This window comes from Charadrius vociferus, unplaced genomic scaffold, assembly GCF_000708025.1.
Source record: "Charadrius vociferus isolate BGI_N301 unplaced genomic scaffold, ASM70802v2 scaffold214, whole genome shotgun sequence".
Classification (NCBI taxonomy): Eukaryota; Metazoa; Chordata; class Aves; order Charadriiformes; family Charadriidae; genus Charadrius; species Charadrius vociferus.
This window is the reverse complement of record NW_009647955.1, coordinates 674,677-691,635: the sequence shown is the minus strand read 5'-3', so window position 1 is coordinate 691,635 and position 16,959 is coordinate 674,677. Positions and strand designations below refer to the sequence as shown.

At 45.1% G+C, this 16,959-nt stretch overlaps 1 protein-coding gene across 1 annotated transcript in view; it reads left to right on the top strand.

The window, feature by feature from the left end:
• DIS3L2 (DIS3 like 3'-5' exoribonuclease 2) overlaps nucleotides 1-16,959 on the top strand; it is a 175,687-nt gene that overhangs the window by 45,309 nt on the left and 113,419 nt on the right. The window contains 2 exon segments of the mRNA XM_009883404.1: nucleotides 8,790-8,896; nucleotides 10,090-10,337. Coding sequence (XP_009881706.1) covers nucleotides 8,790-8,896; nucleotides 10,090-10,337 — 355 coding nt within the window.

Below are 16,959 nucleotides of genomic sequence, written 5' to 3'. Positions count from 1 at the left end.
CGCTGCTGTCCAGAGAAGTCATCCACCAGTTGACACGGCCTTTGCGAGGTCTGTAATTCTTTTCCTTAATCCTTATTCACATCAACTACTGCAACAGAGGTAATGTAACTTACCTTATCACTTAAGTACTGAGCTAGAATACATTATTTCTGTGACTTGTCACTGCAGGAGAAGAATTTTCGTTACACTCCATTTTGATATGTAATAAACCCCAGAAACTTCTCTGTATCCTCCTAACCCAGGAAAAGTGCAAAATGTTCTGTACAAAGTACTTTACGATGCTGTATCCCTACACAGACTTGCGTGTCACATGAGTTTCATACAAATGTGAGCTGTCTCTTGTTAAATATTGGAATCAGATTACTCTGATAAAGAAACATCAGCAATTGAACAGTAGCAGCTACTTGTACTCTTGAGAATGGCAGCTGTGCTCATAAAAGTGCCTCGGCCTTTCTTAGCAAAAGGGTATTCAAATAAAAGTTTGTAAAACTGTCACTATGCCAAAAGTTATCCTTGTCAAACTAGTTTGCTCGCCTTTTTTCAACTCTTCTCATGAGAGATCTTACTTTACCAGATATGCAGAATATCCTGCTTCCCACGGGGTGGCTCACAGAAGTCATCAAGTTGGTGGACTGGCTGCCCCGACAGCAATCAGATAGTCGTGTTTGTTCAGGATTTCCACTTACACCTACACTTCTGCAAATCAGAGTTTGAATATGTGAATGTCGAGGCTTGGTCATGGCCTTGACGTAATGATGTTTGAATAGAAATAGCTAATTTACAGGCAGAGTGAACTGACAGCCAACTCAGCCAATTGTGTGATGGAAAATTGAATCGGATAGCTGATAGTTAATAGGTAGAGTCAGAATTTGGGTTGGAACTGCTGCAGAACTTGCTTCTGTCTGCCTGTCTAGCCAGTATTGGCCAGGTGGATACTGGTAGGTCTCTTTTCAAGTCAAATGTGACTGTCAGTCTCTAATAGCCCCAGTAAAGTCAGAAATGATTATCTAAAATTGCTTGGTGTTCACAATACTATTGACTGGAGGCTGTTACTGAGTATTTCAGGGATACTTGGCTCAGCAGAAGTGGTGGCATTTGGGACCTTCACAGTATGGTTGTGTGATAATGCATTAAGCCATTCTTTTCTCAAGATAACGCTCTGGAATCAGTGCTTAAAAGAGTTTTTGGATCCTTCTAGCAAAGGAGAAAATGTATTTATAACCTAGAGTTTAATCTCTGTTTTGCACTTCCATACCTTCTCATGTGCTTCTATGCCCCCTCTTATGATTTTGAGTGCTCTCTGTCTTCTCTGAAGCTTTACTAGACACCGACCTGCCTTTTGTGTCTTCCTCTGGCACCTGGAGCCCTTCTGCAGTTAGGAAGTCTTGTATTGGCATAGGCAGAGTTTAGGGAGATACTACTATTCCTGGTGACGAGAATCTGGACCACATGCTGTCCCTCTGCTCACGTCCCCCCTTCTTTCAGTTTAGCTGTCATGAAATCTCTGACAAATTTGGAGCCCACCAATGTCACTGGCTGCTGGAAGGAATAAATGTTCTCCATCCTCTTCAGAGGCTCCTGTTGACTCTGAGTGACTTTTAAGGAGTCTTCACGCTTCTTTCCTAGCCTGCAGCTTTCTGGAGATGGATTGTCTCCACTGCATAGCTCTTAACATTTCTAGGCCACAGCAGAGTGAAAGCTCACCAGGAAATCTTCTCAGTTACATGGCTTTTAATAGAAATCCTTGAGGTGGAACTGTCAAAAATCAGATCGGTTTCACTCTGCTGAAGCCTGGAAAACCAGCAGAGAAGCTGGAGCCGTTTCAGCTGCTCGAGACTGCTCTGTATTAGTTTATCCTAAGTTCATGTTTGCGGGTCTCTGGATCTAGCTCTTTTGGTTGTTGCTATAACTTTTCTTAAATGAGAGCATAGATTTCTTGAAGAATAAACAGTGTAGCAACTTAAGCAAAACGTTCTACTGGTATTGAACAAATTGGGCTTTACTGTTGCTTTGATTAAATGCTATGGGCTGAATAAGCTCCGGTTATTCTTTTGTTGCACAGATGAAGCCTGCAATGGAAGTTAGTGTTGGGAAAGCTTCTTGTGCTGTTCTTCCCTAGTAAGTTATCTTGACCCCCAAATGACTTCTTAAGTGAGGCAAAAAAAAATAAAAATAATTCTTACGCAATTAGGTAACAGGAATTAGATTAAGTTCAGCGTATTGCCATATGTTCCTGAATTCACCTGTGTTCCTCTTTTGAGTTACAAGTTTAGGTCAAGTAAGTGAGAGGGCATGATACTGGGAATGAATGGTGGGTGTGGAGATAAACATATTAGAGTATGGTCATTGTTAGCAGCAAGGTTTCCAGGATGAATCAGATTAGGCTTCATTCAGCTAACATATTTTCCATGCAATAGTAAAATTGGACACACACACTTTAGGAACAAATGCACATACAGGAAGGAAGAACATTGAGTAGATAGGCAAAATACTCAATGGAAATGTTGTAACATTTTAATTTTGCTTGCTGTTAATGTAATAAAACTGTATTTATGTAGACTGCAACACTACCTGATTTTTTGGAGGTTTAATTCCGTTGCAATAAAGCTTCCAACCCCGCTGTTGCCTGGCAGCTGCTCAAGGATGTGCGAGGGCCAGGATGCCTGAGAGCCCGTGCTGTGGTCGTCGAAATGTTACGTGGCTACTGAGACAGCTACAATTTGATCTCTTGGGCTAGATGGCAGCTTCCCAAAATGATGTTGAACCTTTGTTGTGGATCAGGCTTGGAGGGTTCTAAGGAAAAGTGACACTCCTGTCTCATCATTCTGCCATATCCTCCATAATTCCATGTGGAGGTGGCTAAATATAGCCAAATAATTATATGCTTGGCTGCGTTGCATTTGTAAGGAAGCCAGCAACATTCACCTCTTCATATTGCCTCTGCTCTGTCTTAGTGCAGATGCTTGTCTCTCTGCTGTATGCATCTGTTATTATGCCTTTCCTCTCCCCCTCTGAGGATCTCCTCCTGCCTGTGCATCTTCAAAAAAATCTTCTTGCTAATCATGAGTCTCCTGGTCCTCATCTTCAGTGTGCCATTGGGCACGCAGGTGTGCGAGTTCAGGTATTTAGACGTGAACAGCTGTGGCTGGGTGAGTCTGCTTAAATGAATATTCAAAGTAAACATCTCTAAGGAAGTTAGTCCTGTTCATTAGACACACAGCTCTGTGTTGAGACAACTCGGGAGTGTTGCATGGTTTGGAGCCACTTTGGTTCTTAGCTGCAGAGCCCTCTTGCATTGCACACGGGAGATGTTCGGCTGGTTTTGGACAGGCTGCACGTGTTAAATTCCAAAGCTGTTGGCTTAAGAGTCTCATCACAGTGAACTACCTGTCTTCCCTTCATCACGTGTGGAAAGCTCTGTATGTGGAGATATAAACACTTGCAAAATACTACCTTTTGGGTAGGGAGGAGAGGCTCTTCAGGCTGTCGGGCGAGACTTCAGAGAGAGCTCACTTGGACCTCTGCACTGCGTACTCCATGGGGGAGAAATCTGCAAAGGTCAGGAGAAGCTCAGAGCTCCTACCTCTGTAGGTACCGAAATAGATTTGTAGGAACTGAAATCATCCAGCTAGGGACAGGTGTTTCTAAAAAAAAAACAGATCCCTTTGCTTTGATCCTCAAAAAATAACGTTTTGGTTTACTTGCTGAAGGGAGGATCAAGTATGATGTGAACCACTGGTTCCTACCATCAGTTGTGTGCTCTGGAGGAAAAGCCTGTTCTGTGCCAATAAAAGTTGGTGACAGAATGTGAAGAGCCCTTGTCCTGTCTTCTAAACAGCAGTACGTTTCCTTCTTGTTGTCCCTAAAAATGAAGATTGTAGCACAATAGGGTAATCCAGGACAAATCTGTGCATGCATTTGCATGTATCGCTTTTTGGTTGAAGGGAGTTTTCATTTTCATAGGTCTTGTGTTGGTAACAGACAGAGCTTCCAGAAACACATCCTTTTTGTGTGGCACACAATCCTTGAAATATTTATAATAAATTGGTTTGGTTTACACTACTTTCCTTCTGTATTTGGTACTTAAGCATAATATACTGAAAACTGTTTATTGAAGCAGGCATCAGAGAACCTAAGTGGTGTTACTTCATTAGTAACTACTACTAACACTACTGCATACTGCTACTGAAACGGTTACAGATGTGCTGGTATCTAAGCACTAAGCTGAAAAGCAATATTTTCTTTTTTAAAAAGCTTCATAGCAATAATGCTTTCTGAGGGGATTCTTAGATATGCCCATGTAGAGTAAGCCAAATAATTGCTCAAGTAGATTTTTTTTTTTTTCTCTAGCTGAAGTAGCAAACATTGAACTAATTTTTTTTAAACTTGTTTCTTTCCATGCAGGGAGAAAGATTTTTTTTTTTTCCAGTGAGTTGTTTTTCAGATCTGAAAATATGATATATTTTCATTTGCAAGTGGATATTGCATCTTTTAATTGTATTCTTTTTGGACAGAATTGCAAATTTCCACAGTGACCAATGCAAACCTAGTGAAAATAATTTTGGATCTGTCACAAGTAATCAGAATTCTAGTCTGATGACTTTTGGTCCGCTTTGGCCACCTTTTAATGTCATGGTAATTTAATTGTAAAAGGAAATTTGGGGGGCTTTAAAAAAAAAAAAAATTGACCTAGGAATGCCTGTCAGGCAAATCTAAGTGTGTATTGAAGCTGCCTAAACTGATCTCTTACAGTGGGAGGCAAATTCCAAGTGTCCTGGATCTACTTTGTTGGTAATAACATAACTAATTTGAGTTGCTTTTTGTATCTAGTGCCTATTTTTTTTTTTTTTAAAGTAAGACTGTTACAGTTTTGGTTTGTCAGATAATCGCTGAAAGGAAAACACTGAGATTATAATGCAGTTTCACTGGATCCTGGTTGCTGAAGTGTGTTTTCACTGTAAGATAAGCTTATGAAGTATTGCCCAAGCTAACATAGTAAATCTTTCTCAGAAAACATGTCTTTGCCCAGGGTGGAAATATTGAATGGTCATTGGATAACCACCACAGTAAAGGGGTCAGAATAATTCATTTTTACTTTGGCATAATGCAAAGAGTTTCTTCCCACCTCCTCTGCTCAAAATCCTGCTCCTCTCCCAAGTTAACTCTCCTTGAGGATTGCCTCCGTGGCTCTGCCCTGTTGTGGGAGATGTTTGTCTTTCAGCTCAGATCTTCTAGACCACCAGTCTCCGGTGGGGCCCCGATGCTTCTCCACCCGCCCACCCACCAAGTCCCAGCTTCACTGGAGGGAAGGGGGATGTGCACCGAAAGGCAGGGACTGTCAGAAGTGTATTTAGGGGACGCGCTCTCCTTGAGGATTGCCTCCGTGGCTCTGCCCTGTTGTGGGAGATGTTTGTCTTTCAGCTCAGATCTTCTAGACCACCAGTCTCCGGTGGGGCCCCGATGCTTCTCCACCCGCCCACCCACCAAGTCCCAGCTTCACTGGAGGGAAGGGGGATGTGCACCGAAAGGCAGGGACTGTCAGAAGTGTATTTAGGGGACGCGGGTACCAGGCTTTTATGGCAGTGCCATAAAACATCTTTCTTGATGTTTCAGTTGAGACTGAGGTCTCTCTGCAGCAATTTCACAACTGATCAAGGTGGTCATTGGATCTGGGTAATTCTCCTTTCTGGGCAGAGGGGTTTGTCACAGGGAGCCCTCATTGCTGGTGCCCTGCTATTGTAGACCTCCAAGCACTAGATGCAGCCCTGGTACCGACAGTGTTTTGACTTCAAAAGGGGCAACTACAAGCTATGGAGGGGTCCACATCTCTTGGCCCCACGAGTGCAGATTTCTTTGTGAGTCTTCTTCCCCGTCCCTTGTTTCAGGAGCGCTGCTGCTCAGTAAATGACCTGATGACCTTTTAGATACTGAAGTTGATTAAGAAAGATGGGTAGGAATAAGTAGATGGCTGGGATTTGCTTCTTTCTTTCTTTCTGTTGATGGTATAATTGTAGATCCCAGCCTGTGTCTGCCAGAGTCTCTAATAATCCCAGGATTTTTTGGGAGGGATACTGAAATTTGAGAGACCCCCGAGGAAGAAGGTACTCTCCAGCCAGCCAAAGGCCCCATGTTGATGTTGGCTGTGAGGAAAAAAGGCAGGTTCTACCATGTGCCAGCATGAGAATTTAGAGGCTTTCTGGTACCTGTACTGAGTTTGCATGGGGCTCAGCTTCAGCAGCATGGGGGGTCGTGCCCCAGCCCTGCCTGTTCTTTGTCCCAGGCAAAGGACGCTGTGGTGACCCATTTGCAGTGCTCTCTGAGAGAGCTCTGTCATGGTGCTCCTGTGCTTTTGCATGTGTGTATGTGATACCTCCCAGGGACACCACTGCTGGGTCCTTTTCTAACAGGGAAAGCTGCTTCAGTGAAAAAACGCTGGCGACATTTTGGAGAAATGGGAGCTGGAAGGAGAAGTGGAAGGAAGGCAGTGCTAATAAGGGCATGTTCCTTGTGTGGCTCCTGGTGCTTTTCTCATTCTTGCCTGCTGGACCTTGAGTCGCTGCTGTCATTCTGCTACGCTGGGAAAGCCGTGAATGCAGCTCTTGGTTTTTTCCCCAAACACGTTTAGATCTGGTTTCTCTTCCAACCAGTACGTGCTGTTCAGTGGGTGAGAGTTGACTCCAGTAAAGCCCTGGGCTTGTGGCATGTGTGCCTGAGCCCGTGGCCTTTGGAAGGCTACCAACCTCCCCATGCCCTCTGCCCCTGCCAGTGTTCCGTTGTCCCAGATCGTCCTGTTCTTTGTCCTAGCTGTCTTTATGGTTGGCACACCATAAACCCATGACTATTAACGGGTGGCTTGAAAATTTTTAAGAAAACAAAACGGCTCCTTGCTTTTATTCTTTACTAACTGATTGCTTGGTGTGACCTTTAGCTGGCAGAGGCCTTAGAGGAGATAAGCAAATGAGGTGTGTAACTTGGGTATCCCCACTTTTTAAACTGTTTATAATTTTCCAAGCAATTTTTTTCCTCAGCTTGTTTGTCTCCATGAAACTCTGGGTGGTTTTATCCCTTAGTAGCCCCAGCTGTGGCACATCTGACTTCCATTTCAGTAGGAGAAGTAAAAGAGAAAGAGGTTTGCTGCTGCTACTGCTGCTGCTTTTTGAAGGACAGTAGATTTTTGTTTAAACCCCTCAATATCTGTCTGTTCTCCTCTTGGCCTTGCTAGCAAGTCAGTAAAGATAAAATAAAATTAAAGTGACTTAGATTCTTCTGAAGAAGGTGATCTCTGGGGAGAGGCAAAGTCTGAAGAGCTTTCTATGAGAAGGCAAAGCTGGGGATAATTAGCAGCATATGAGAACTAGAGTTTATCGTTACAGCGATAGCCGTCATTGTCAAACGACTGCTGGGGTGATGTTGCCCGAAGGCAACCCAGGCCATCCGTGGCGGCAGGACCATCTGTGAACGTGCCCTCGTGATGGTGGTGCATAGCCGTTCCCCTCGGGGCAAGCTGCTGCCACCCGGCTCCCCCCAAGCACCAGCCCCCGGTGCCCCGGCACCGCTCGGCGCTGCCGGCAGCTGCAGCCTCCCCTCCCGCAGCCTGGCCCCCTTCATCCGTCATGTCACCAGCAGCCTCCGTCGAGGGTCCCTGTGGGACAGATGGGTGTCATCTGGGGGCCAGGGTCTGCGTGTCACCGCTGTTCTCCTTGAGGCTTTCTGGCGTGCGTGAGTGCCGTCGGCCTGCTGGAGCACAGTCTTCAGCGAAACATTGCTTTATCTCATGTCTTCTAAGGGAAAACAGTGACAGCTATGTCCCTTGAAACTTGCAGTTGGTGCCACGGTCTCTCTTTAAGAAAGCAAAATTTCTTTTGAACACTCAGGGCTTGATTTTAGCACATGTGCTTGAGATGGATGTGATTGCCATACAAGTGGAAAAAGGCATCCATCCTTCATGAGCCCTCGGGAGAAGAGGGTGTGGGTGTTTCCATCTGAAAAACGTTGTCAGACCAGTAACCACGGGCTCTCAGCAGGGATGCAGCTCAAAAAGGGACCGGTCCCAGCCTTCTCCATGGCAAAGATCACTTTGGATGTTTGTAAACACTAAATGCATTCGGTGTGCCAGCCATCTGTAGCAGATACTTTCAAACTCAGATACTCGAATGTTTGAAAATGGCAAACTAGAAATTAGTTGACTGTTGATTTACATATTCACAGTATCCGGTGAAGAGATTTCAGGGGGAGGGAGCTGTTTGTTATATATAGCGATTACTTTCATAAGACTTTTTCATAATGCTGGTCTACAGCTGAAGAGGGTCAGCTTAGTAGATGCGGTTTCAAAGATAAACATGCATTTTATTACCTTGCATAACATTTTTAAAGGAAACTAAATATTAAATGAATGTATGTACTTAACAGACTATTTGTATAATGTTAATGAGTCCAACTAAGAAATGCCAGGAAATTCATGTAGCTCTTGTATTTAATAAACAGAATGTGTTTTCCACCGTTTTCTTTATTATGGCTGGTATAGTTGTACTTGTAAAGTTTGGATTTATTTTGATTTTTGTTGTTCTTCAGCAGATCTGCATGGTAAGTGATCAAATACCTGCTCTCTGTAGTAGTCTGGAGAAATAATAATTGCTTCATGCTTGGCTATTCTAACATTTAAGAGAACTCTCTCCTTTCAAATAAGTCTGCTACACGCACCTTGTGTTGTAGTGTACAGCGAAGGCCCAACACGATTTTGTGATAGAAATGTGCTATGGTAACTGTTGTGTTTGTGTTGTTTGATGCAGTGAAGGCTGTTGGGATCAGCGGTGTGCACAGAACAAAGCAAGACGATGGACCCAAGGTGAACGATCCCAGGCTCCTCCCAGATAAGTTTCTTCAAAGGACAGCCAAGGTAATTCCGTGGAGAGTGACAAGCGAGCACATGTGCGCTCCCAAAGGCTGAAGGAGACCAGCCCTGGCCTCCTCGTAGTCTCCATTTGTTGATCTTTGAATCTCATTCCCCGTTTCAAAGAGAGTAATTGTCCAATCTGATAAAAATCAAGTGTCTTGTTATTTTTACCAATTATCCTAGTTTAAATTCCCTTTGTTTGTTACGCAAAATTACTTAGCAGGATTCAGAAAAAAGATTGGATACTAATATGAATGTCAGGATATCCAAAGTTGTCAGAATTAATTCTTAAAGACTCTGGAAAGGCTGTTAGTGCTGTTGGTTCAAGATTTGAGTCAATCTCTGAATGTTAAGAGACCAGAAAAGGACTGCTGGGTCAGGCTGGGTCAGGACTCTTCCACGTCTTGTGCTTTCCCTTGCAGCTTCTGATTCTGGTCCCTCTTCTGGGCTGGGCTGCCCTCTGGTCTCATCCAGCGTGGCAATTCCAGTGCTCAGAATCGCACAGAGGTGCAACTCCTGAAACCTTCTGGAAGGACTCGTCTGTGTAAGCTTAGGAAATCGGCTATAATATTTCTGTTATCCAGTGATTTATTACGGTCTACAAAAATATAGCCTGGATGAACACCTCTCTGGAACAATTATTTAGTGATATTGTAATTTATTATTCTTTTCAAAGCCATCTTGTATAAAGGTAAAATAACCCTTAACTTCAGAAAGCACAGAGAGGAGGAGAGAACTGCCAAATTCCCCACAGCACATCCTTTCCTGTGGTTAGCGTTGGATCTGCTAGCGGCACCGTTTTTGGACTGGCCTGTTCTGCGCTGAATGTCGAAATCACAGGCCGAGGATACAAATGAAAGATTTTACAGGAGTTGCTTGTATGTTGTGGCTAATTCCCTGCATTTGGAAGCATCTGCTTCTTGTCTGGTTTTGTTCTGTAATCAAGAAAATTGCTGTAGAGAGCTAGCACTTGGAAGGCACTTAGCTCCTCTATAGCCATGAGCAAGATGGCAAGGAAAATACATTGTAAATAGGTACTCAGTTTAAAAATGCACACACATATACACACACGGGGAAAACATGATACAGGCTTTGTGATTTTTCCAGATATTCTGCTAAGCCTCTGTATCTCTATTCTGTTAAAGGAAATAAGTTTCTCTGAAGCTATTAACTGTAGAAACCTTTGCCTCTTCCAGGTGGTCTATATTTTGGAAAAGAAACATTCTCGAGCAGCTACAGGCTTCATCAAGCTTCTGGCAGACAAGAACAGTGAACTCTACAGGAGGTGTGCCATGTTCTCACCTGTGGACCACAGAGTGCCCAGGGCCTACGTGTCCTTGGCTGATTGCCCTCCAGACTTTGTGACCAGGCCTGAGGACTATTCAAATATACTCTTCATCTGTCGCATAGTGGACTGGAAAGAAGACAGCAACTTTGCAACAGGGTACGTGGCTGCCACTGGAAGTAGAGTTGACTCAGATTTCTAGTCAGAGTTCTTAGTTTCACATGGTTTGATAAGTGCATGAGAGACAGGAATCTGCTAACAAGATACTTGTCTTGTAGCCCTCTGGTATTTGGTGGATAAATTGTGGTGAGGCTAAGGACAGCTCATCACTAGTTAATCGTATGGCTGCATCACATTAGTTTCTTTTGGTGCTTGCTGCGGTGTGCTGGCACATCACAGCGTTAATGAGCATACGGTCTTTGCTCGGAAGAGCTTGCAGTCTGGAAGGAACACACACAGGTACTTAGCCTGATCAGCACAAGCACCATGGGCGCTGGCAGCCTTTCAATCTTTCCTCCCTTTGTGTAAGAGTAGTACACAGTGTGTAGGCATTTTACTCCTGCCAGAGGAGGATCGGTAGCTGTAAGGCTCATCTTTGTTTTTTAAACCTTTATTGGTAAGAAGTAGAGAGAAGTCACAGATTTTTGTGGTTTTAAATTTGTATTGCTTCGTGGAAGGACACTAGAAATCAAGAGAAAATTCATTCACTCCTGAAGCAGATGAGAAGGGTGTTGCATGCTGTGCATTTCGGGAGGCACTGTAAAGGTATAGCTGTCCAGAGTTCAAACTGCAGGCACTACCATGAAGGATTTTAAGCCAGCGCTACACAAATGACCTATGCTGGGCTGGATCCAGTTTGCAAATTCATTTCGACTCTCCTTCAGGAATACCTTGTACTGTTCAGCATTTTCACTCTTTTCTTGGGAACAGCTGCAGTGTGCCAAGCTCCCACCTGGAGCGGCCACGCTGTTTCCTATTGAGTGGGTCTCTATAAGAAATGGTGGACATTGAAAAATCTATTCAGTTATCTTGGGAAAAACTGACTAGTCCTGGTTTAGTTGGTGATCCAGGGTAGGTAACTCTGACCTATGGCAATGCCGTGGTCAAATTTCACAGGTGATGGGGATCTGGATGTAATCTGGAGCATGTCCCGTACTGGGAGTTGGGCATAAAGCCCAACTTTTCTTTTCCCCTTGCAAAGCTGTTCTGATGGGGTAGCACAGCGGACATACAGTGTCAGCACCGTGGTTTTTGGAGTCCTCAGCTCAAACTCCTGGTAAAGCTTAAAACTTATGTAAAACTGTTGTGGGTTGTTTTTTTTTTTTTTTTAAGTATGTTGGCACAGATCTATCAGCCCTAGAACTAAAAGTAAACTAAACTGAAGTCCCTATTTCCCTGAGTTTAAGTTCATTATTAGTTGTGGCTGCTTCATGTGCCTAGTAATAGCAAGTTTCACGTGTAGTCCTTGAGAGCCACATGAGCCATAAGGTCACTCGGTATTTCCCAGCTAAACTGCAGTGCATGAACTGAAGTGGCCTCCCTTTGAGCCCCACTTAACTAGGGGCTGGCTGTGCTGTGAACTTCACTGTGACTAAGTTTCTTATTGGCAGAGATTTTCTTTGTCTTTTTTGACTCCAACAGAGAAAAGACTGGAGGGTGATTGTACTGCTTGGCTTCTTGTCATGAACAGTCCCCCTTTTCAGCAGAAACGGGGGGGAAAATAGGAGGATGGGCTAGTGTCTTTTTTCATTGGCTAATGTGTGTGTCTTTAATCTGCGCTTCTGACAACACTGTATATTCTCATCTGGCTGTTTAGGTAGTTTCCAAGATGTAAAGGGTGTTGTCAGGAAAGAAAATGGCCATGATTGTCTTCAGACATAGCCATTTCCTCTGGGACTCAGTTGCACTTCACTAAGTGCCTTGTGGAGATGGGAGCATAAAACCTTCGTGACCTGTTTTGTTTTGAACTCTGAATACATGCTTGTTTAAACACTGAAAGGCAAGGAAACCTCTTGAAGGTCCCAAAAGTTTCCTGTTTGCTTTTGGGCTGGTTTATAGGCTTGTTTATAAGCCGTGTTGCTAGTCATAGCCCACCTGAAGGAGAGAAGAGCAGGTGATCTGCAGCTCATTGCATGCTTGGTTTTTTGAACTTTCTTGTGCACCCCTTAGTTCTGCCCACAGACTTCATGATACCCCTTTGGCAGCACCACCATGGTTTTGAAGGTTTCCGGATTAAAGAGCCTGTAGGTCATCACTCTGTACCGTCTAAGTCTGCTGGAAGTACGACACAGGAAACTCCCTCCATAGTTGCAGTCATTTCCCCCTGGATGCTTTGGGTGTTTCCAGGTACTCTCCATCCTGCAGCTAAACTCCCCCAGGCTGGTCATGCATCTTCCTCCGCTTTCCTTTTCCCTTGGGAAGTTCAGTGCCAGGTTTCCAAGCACAGTTAATGGCATAGTCTGGTCTTCATAGTGACCACGTGTGGCTGGAGCAGTGGGATGCCCTGGCCAAGAGTGGCGGTGGCTCTGGCCATCCAGGGTGGTCACCTGTACAGGGGCAACCTGAAGGTCCCTGGAGGTCCCCTTGGGGAGGGGGGTGAGTTTCTGTGTCGTGATTGCCACCTGGTGGTCACCAGTGAGACACTGTCCCCTCTGAAGGCCTCTCTGTCACTCCGACTGCACTGGGAAGGAGCAGGGAGGAACCAATGGCTCCATGTCCCACTGGCAATGCCCTGAGCATGTGCTGCTGTGCTCCCTCCTGCATGTGAAGTGATTTTACAGTGGCAGTGAAATGCCATTTAACTGTCCCTGCTTCAGGTAGCAGGTAAAGCAAAATAGCTCCAAAATGTTCTCCTTTTCCAGATAAATATTACAAGTTCTGCCATGTACAGTTATTTTCTGGGGACCTTTGTTCAGTGTTGGAGTCCAGGGCTGTTTGGAGAATTGGTCCAGACATCTCTGCTTTTGGAGATGGTTAAAGTGGAATCTTTTTTTTTTGACCCCGCGCATGATGATGGGTGAGACTGTTAAAATAAAAATCCAAACTACTAGTAAAATGTTGAATCACTGATTCTCTGTGTCACGCGGAGCTTGTGGCTATTCTAGCTCAGGACCTTAGATATTGGTCTGTCAAGGTGATGAGATTTGTCACGGCATTTGCAGTAAAATGAAACGTTGCAGGATATTCTTGACGTTCTTTCCAAAGCCATCCAAGTGCCTTGAATTCCTTTCACCTCTGGCATTTTATTCTGTTTTTTTTTTAATTCACAGATGTATTTGGTGTGAGGGGAAATGACTAGATACCTTGGGTAGCTCACTGTAAGGCTTTGAGGGGAGGTCTGATCCCCAAGCAGTGTAGCTCTGTTCTTAAAACACCTTCTTGCAGATGGGACTGTCTCTCGGGAAGGCTGCGTTCCCTTGGCACAGCTAATCACCATACTGCTCTGAAGTGTGAGATGGCCCCACCTTCCCAGGGAGCACCATGCTGCTCCTGCACTTTGGTGGTGGGTGGCCCAGCAGCTGAAGGGAGGCAGCTCCATCATGGGAGCGGGGCTGGACTGCGCTCTGGGGCACTGGGGGTTCCCATGACACAGCTCTCTGTCTCCATGATGCTCAGCTCTGCAGACATCTCGCCATTTCCACTGGGACCTTTGGGTTTTATCAAGCCTGTACAGCTCTGCCTGCAAGCCCCAGGCCATGGGTGGTGGGAAAAGCTGGGTGACCCTCCTTGCTGTCTCCTCTCCTGCTGCTGTACAAGCTTTCTCCGGGAGCAGTGGCTTATTGATGTGTAGCACTTTCTCCTGCTGCTGAAAGAAACCCTCCATGTAGGATGACTGGACAAGTCTGCTCTAGGAGAGACTGAGTAAGATTGTTAGGTCCCCGTGGAAGTTATTCACCCCTATTTGGGAGCCTGCCCGGCTTTCCAAAGGAAACAAGCCTTATGTAATTATGCTTTGTCTTTTTGGAGAGTTCTTATCGTATAACCTTTGAACACGTTGGCCAGTTTCAGCTGAGTCCGGGGAGTGGAGAGGGCTCAAATCTTTGTAGAAATGGGTGGCCAGATAGATGCGATCAGTGTCACCGTGAAGGGGAAGATGGCAGCAGGAGTGTGGCTCTGTCCCAGGCGCACACGCGTGGGAGGTCAGGCTCCAGCGAGTGCAGCTCAGGGGCAGTTCAGTGATCTCGCAGCTACGGCTGTTTTGGAGGAATACCCTGTGCTGCGTGCTGCCCAGCGCCCCGACCACAGCACGTTCCCGTCGGTGCGTGCTGCCACCGTCTCTGACATCAGTCCAAGGGCATTCACGAAACCCTCCGGCGTGCTCTAATGCTCCCCCATCAACGTCACAGAAAAGAAATGTTTACGTCTGTAACCATTATAATTTTTTTTCACCTTTTAACATTTAAAAAAAAAAAAAAAAAAAAGACACACGCAAGCCTGGGGTGTCACAGACACCGTGACTCCCGGGGAGTGAAAGTCTGACTGCCGCTGGGTCCTGTGCCTGTTGTTGTTTATAAGCCTCTTGAACTATTCTTGCTACCCTCGGTGGCCGCGGAGCCCCATGAGTGATTTTACAGCCTGGCTGTTACTCCAGGGCCATCGGTGATCCTATATGTGTTACCTTTGATCACATGCTGTCCTGTCAGATTTTGCTCTGATGCAAGTCATCATGTCTGCGTGACTGTAACATGGCCCCAATTAAAGTCAGTTGTACACTTTTTATTTCAAGGTACTTGGGAAATGTTCCCTGGAACACTGTAAATCAAATGTTAATTACTATTAAAAAAATATTAGTCCTATATCAAACCTCTGGGTAAACCCCTTATGGTTCGTAATCTAATTTCAGTAAACGGATCAAGAGAACATGGGTTTCAAGACTGAGCTGGAAAGCACTCTGGCATTCAGAGGTGCTTTCCATGACTTGTCGTGCAGACGTCCAGCCGCCCCGCTGGTGCACTTCCCAGCTTTGCCCTTCCAAGAGAAGGGGCACCTGAGACTCCAGCCCTTGCCATTTCTTTTTGGTAGAGCAACAAGTCCTTGCTTTTCCTTTTTTTTTTTTTTTTTTTTTTTTTTTTAACCTCCAATCCATCCTTGGTGGTGCTGGTGGGCCTGTGGACCCACAGGCTCGTCCTTGCTCAGTCTCCCAGCTCTGCAGTAGACATTGGAAATGAAGCGGTGATTTCTTTGGTTTATTGTTACTGCTTAGAGAGAGGGAGATAAAACTGATGCCTCATTTATTTACATTAAAATAAGGATCAGGCTGGGACAGAGCTGCAGGAACAGAGAGCTCAGCCACAACGCCAAACGCACACGTATTTCTGCCATACAGTTTGTACATAAAATTGAAACAATGGAGGGAAATATCTTTTATCCTTGTTTTCATTTTTATTTTAAAGCTATGCAATGTGAACTCTACAATTTACCATGCCACGAAGTGCGCAATCCTTTCCAGCATATTACACAATGTGACAGGTTTATTGCGCAGCCCTTCCCGTTGCGAGGAGAGATAGCTTTGCTCCCATAAAGAAGATGGGCTTGCTTGCGCGGCGCGGATGGGGTTTGTTCTGTGGGTTTATGGCACATTTGAAGCCCTGAGAGCATCTTGCTCGTCCAAATGACAAGTGCACTGTTTTGGCCCCAATTTAGGAAAGCAATTAGTGCCTGTTCTCACTCATTGGAATTAAAGCAGAAGGATCAATATAATGATTGTGTATTTTATGCAGTGGAAAAACACTTATTAGAGTGGCTGGTTTTGCACTGTGTTATTACCCCTCTCTTTTGTGTCATATTTTGATGGATCTGCCTTAATTTCAGTTGTAATTTTCTTGGGTCGGGAGCATTATCTCTATTGACTGTAATGTCCCATTTGCCCTAATGGCAGTATATTTAAAAAAAAAAAAAAAAAAATTACCTCTGTGTACTGTAGAGCAATCTGGGGGTGAGAAAGCGGACAAGGGGAGCCACCATGGGACATAGGTTCTCATGCTGTATTTGTAACCAGGTCGGGAGGGAGCAAATGTCCCGCTCCTTTGGAGTCCTGGTTTGCACGCTGTGTCTGGAGCCAAACGCTTGTTTGACACCAGAGCGCTCAGACAAATGCATGCTGGGGTTTGCACTGGAGCAGATGGAAACTTTCTCTAAGCATAATAGAGCAGCAGCCTCACCCACACATGTGCAGAATACTTCATCAAAGACTATTAGCGTGTGGGGGACAGTTTCCCCTGTCTATGGCTTGCTTCTAGATTGTTGGCTGCTCTCCAGTTGGCTCCTGGTTCAGAGGCTTCTGCTTAGCTAGGAGAGGAAGGACAAACTACTGGGAATGTTTAGGTCCTGGAAAGAGACTGGAAAGTGGTTGGAAAGATGATCCGTGGGCATGTCTGTGTGTGCGACTCCTGTAAGGCAGGCGGTAAGGGTTCTTCACACCTCTGTCTTCATGGGGCAATCAGTTTGCCCAGGCAGAGATGCATAGCCTTTGGGATGGAGAGCAGTGTGCTGAGCTGTCTTCTGCAGAGCTCTTTGGGATCTGGTGGGAATCTGCTCTCCATTTCAGGTAGGAGGGTTGAGTCACCTTTTTCAGTGGTGAGGAGAGGAAGGAGGATCTCAAGACCACCAGCCACGTGTAAGCTAGAGCTGCCTCTGTGGAGGGCTGTGCTTTCCTTACCAAGGTTGGATGTATTTTTTTCTAAAATTTGACACTTTTTTACCTCTGCGAAAACCTAATAATATAAAGCGTCTCCTTAAAATGAGATGCACAAAACAGCCCAGTGTACTGTCTGGCTAGCGT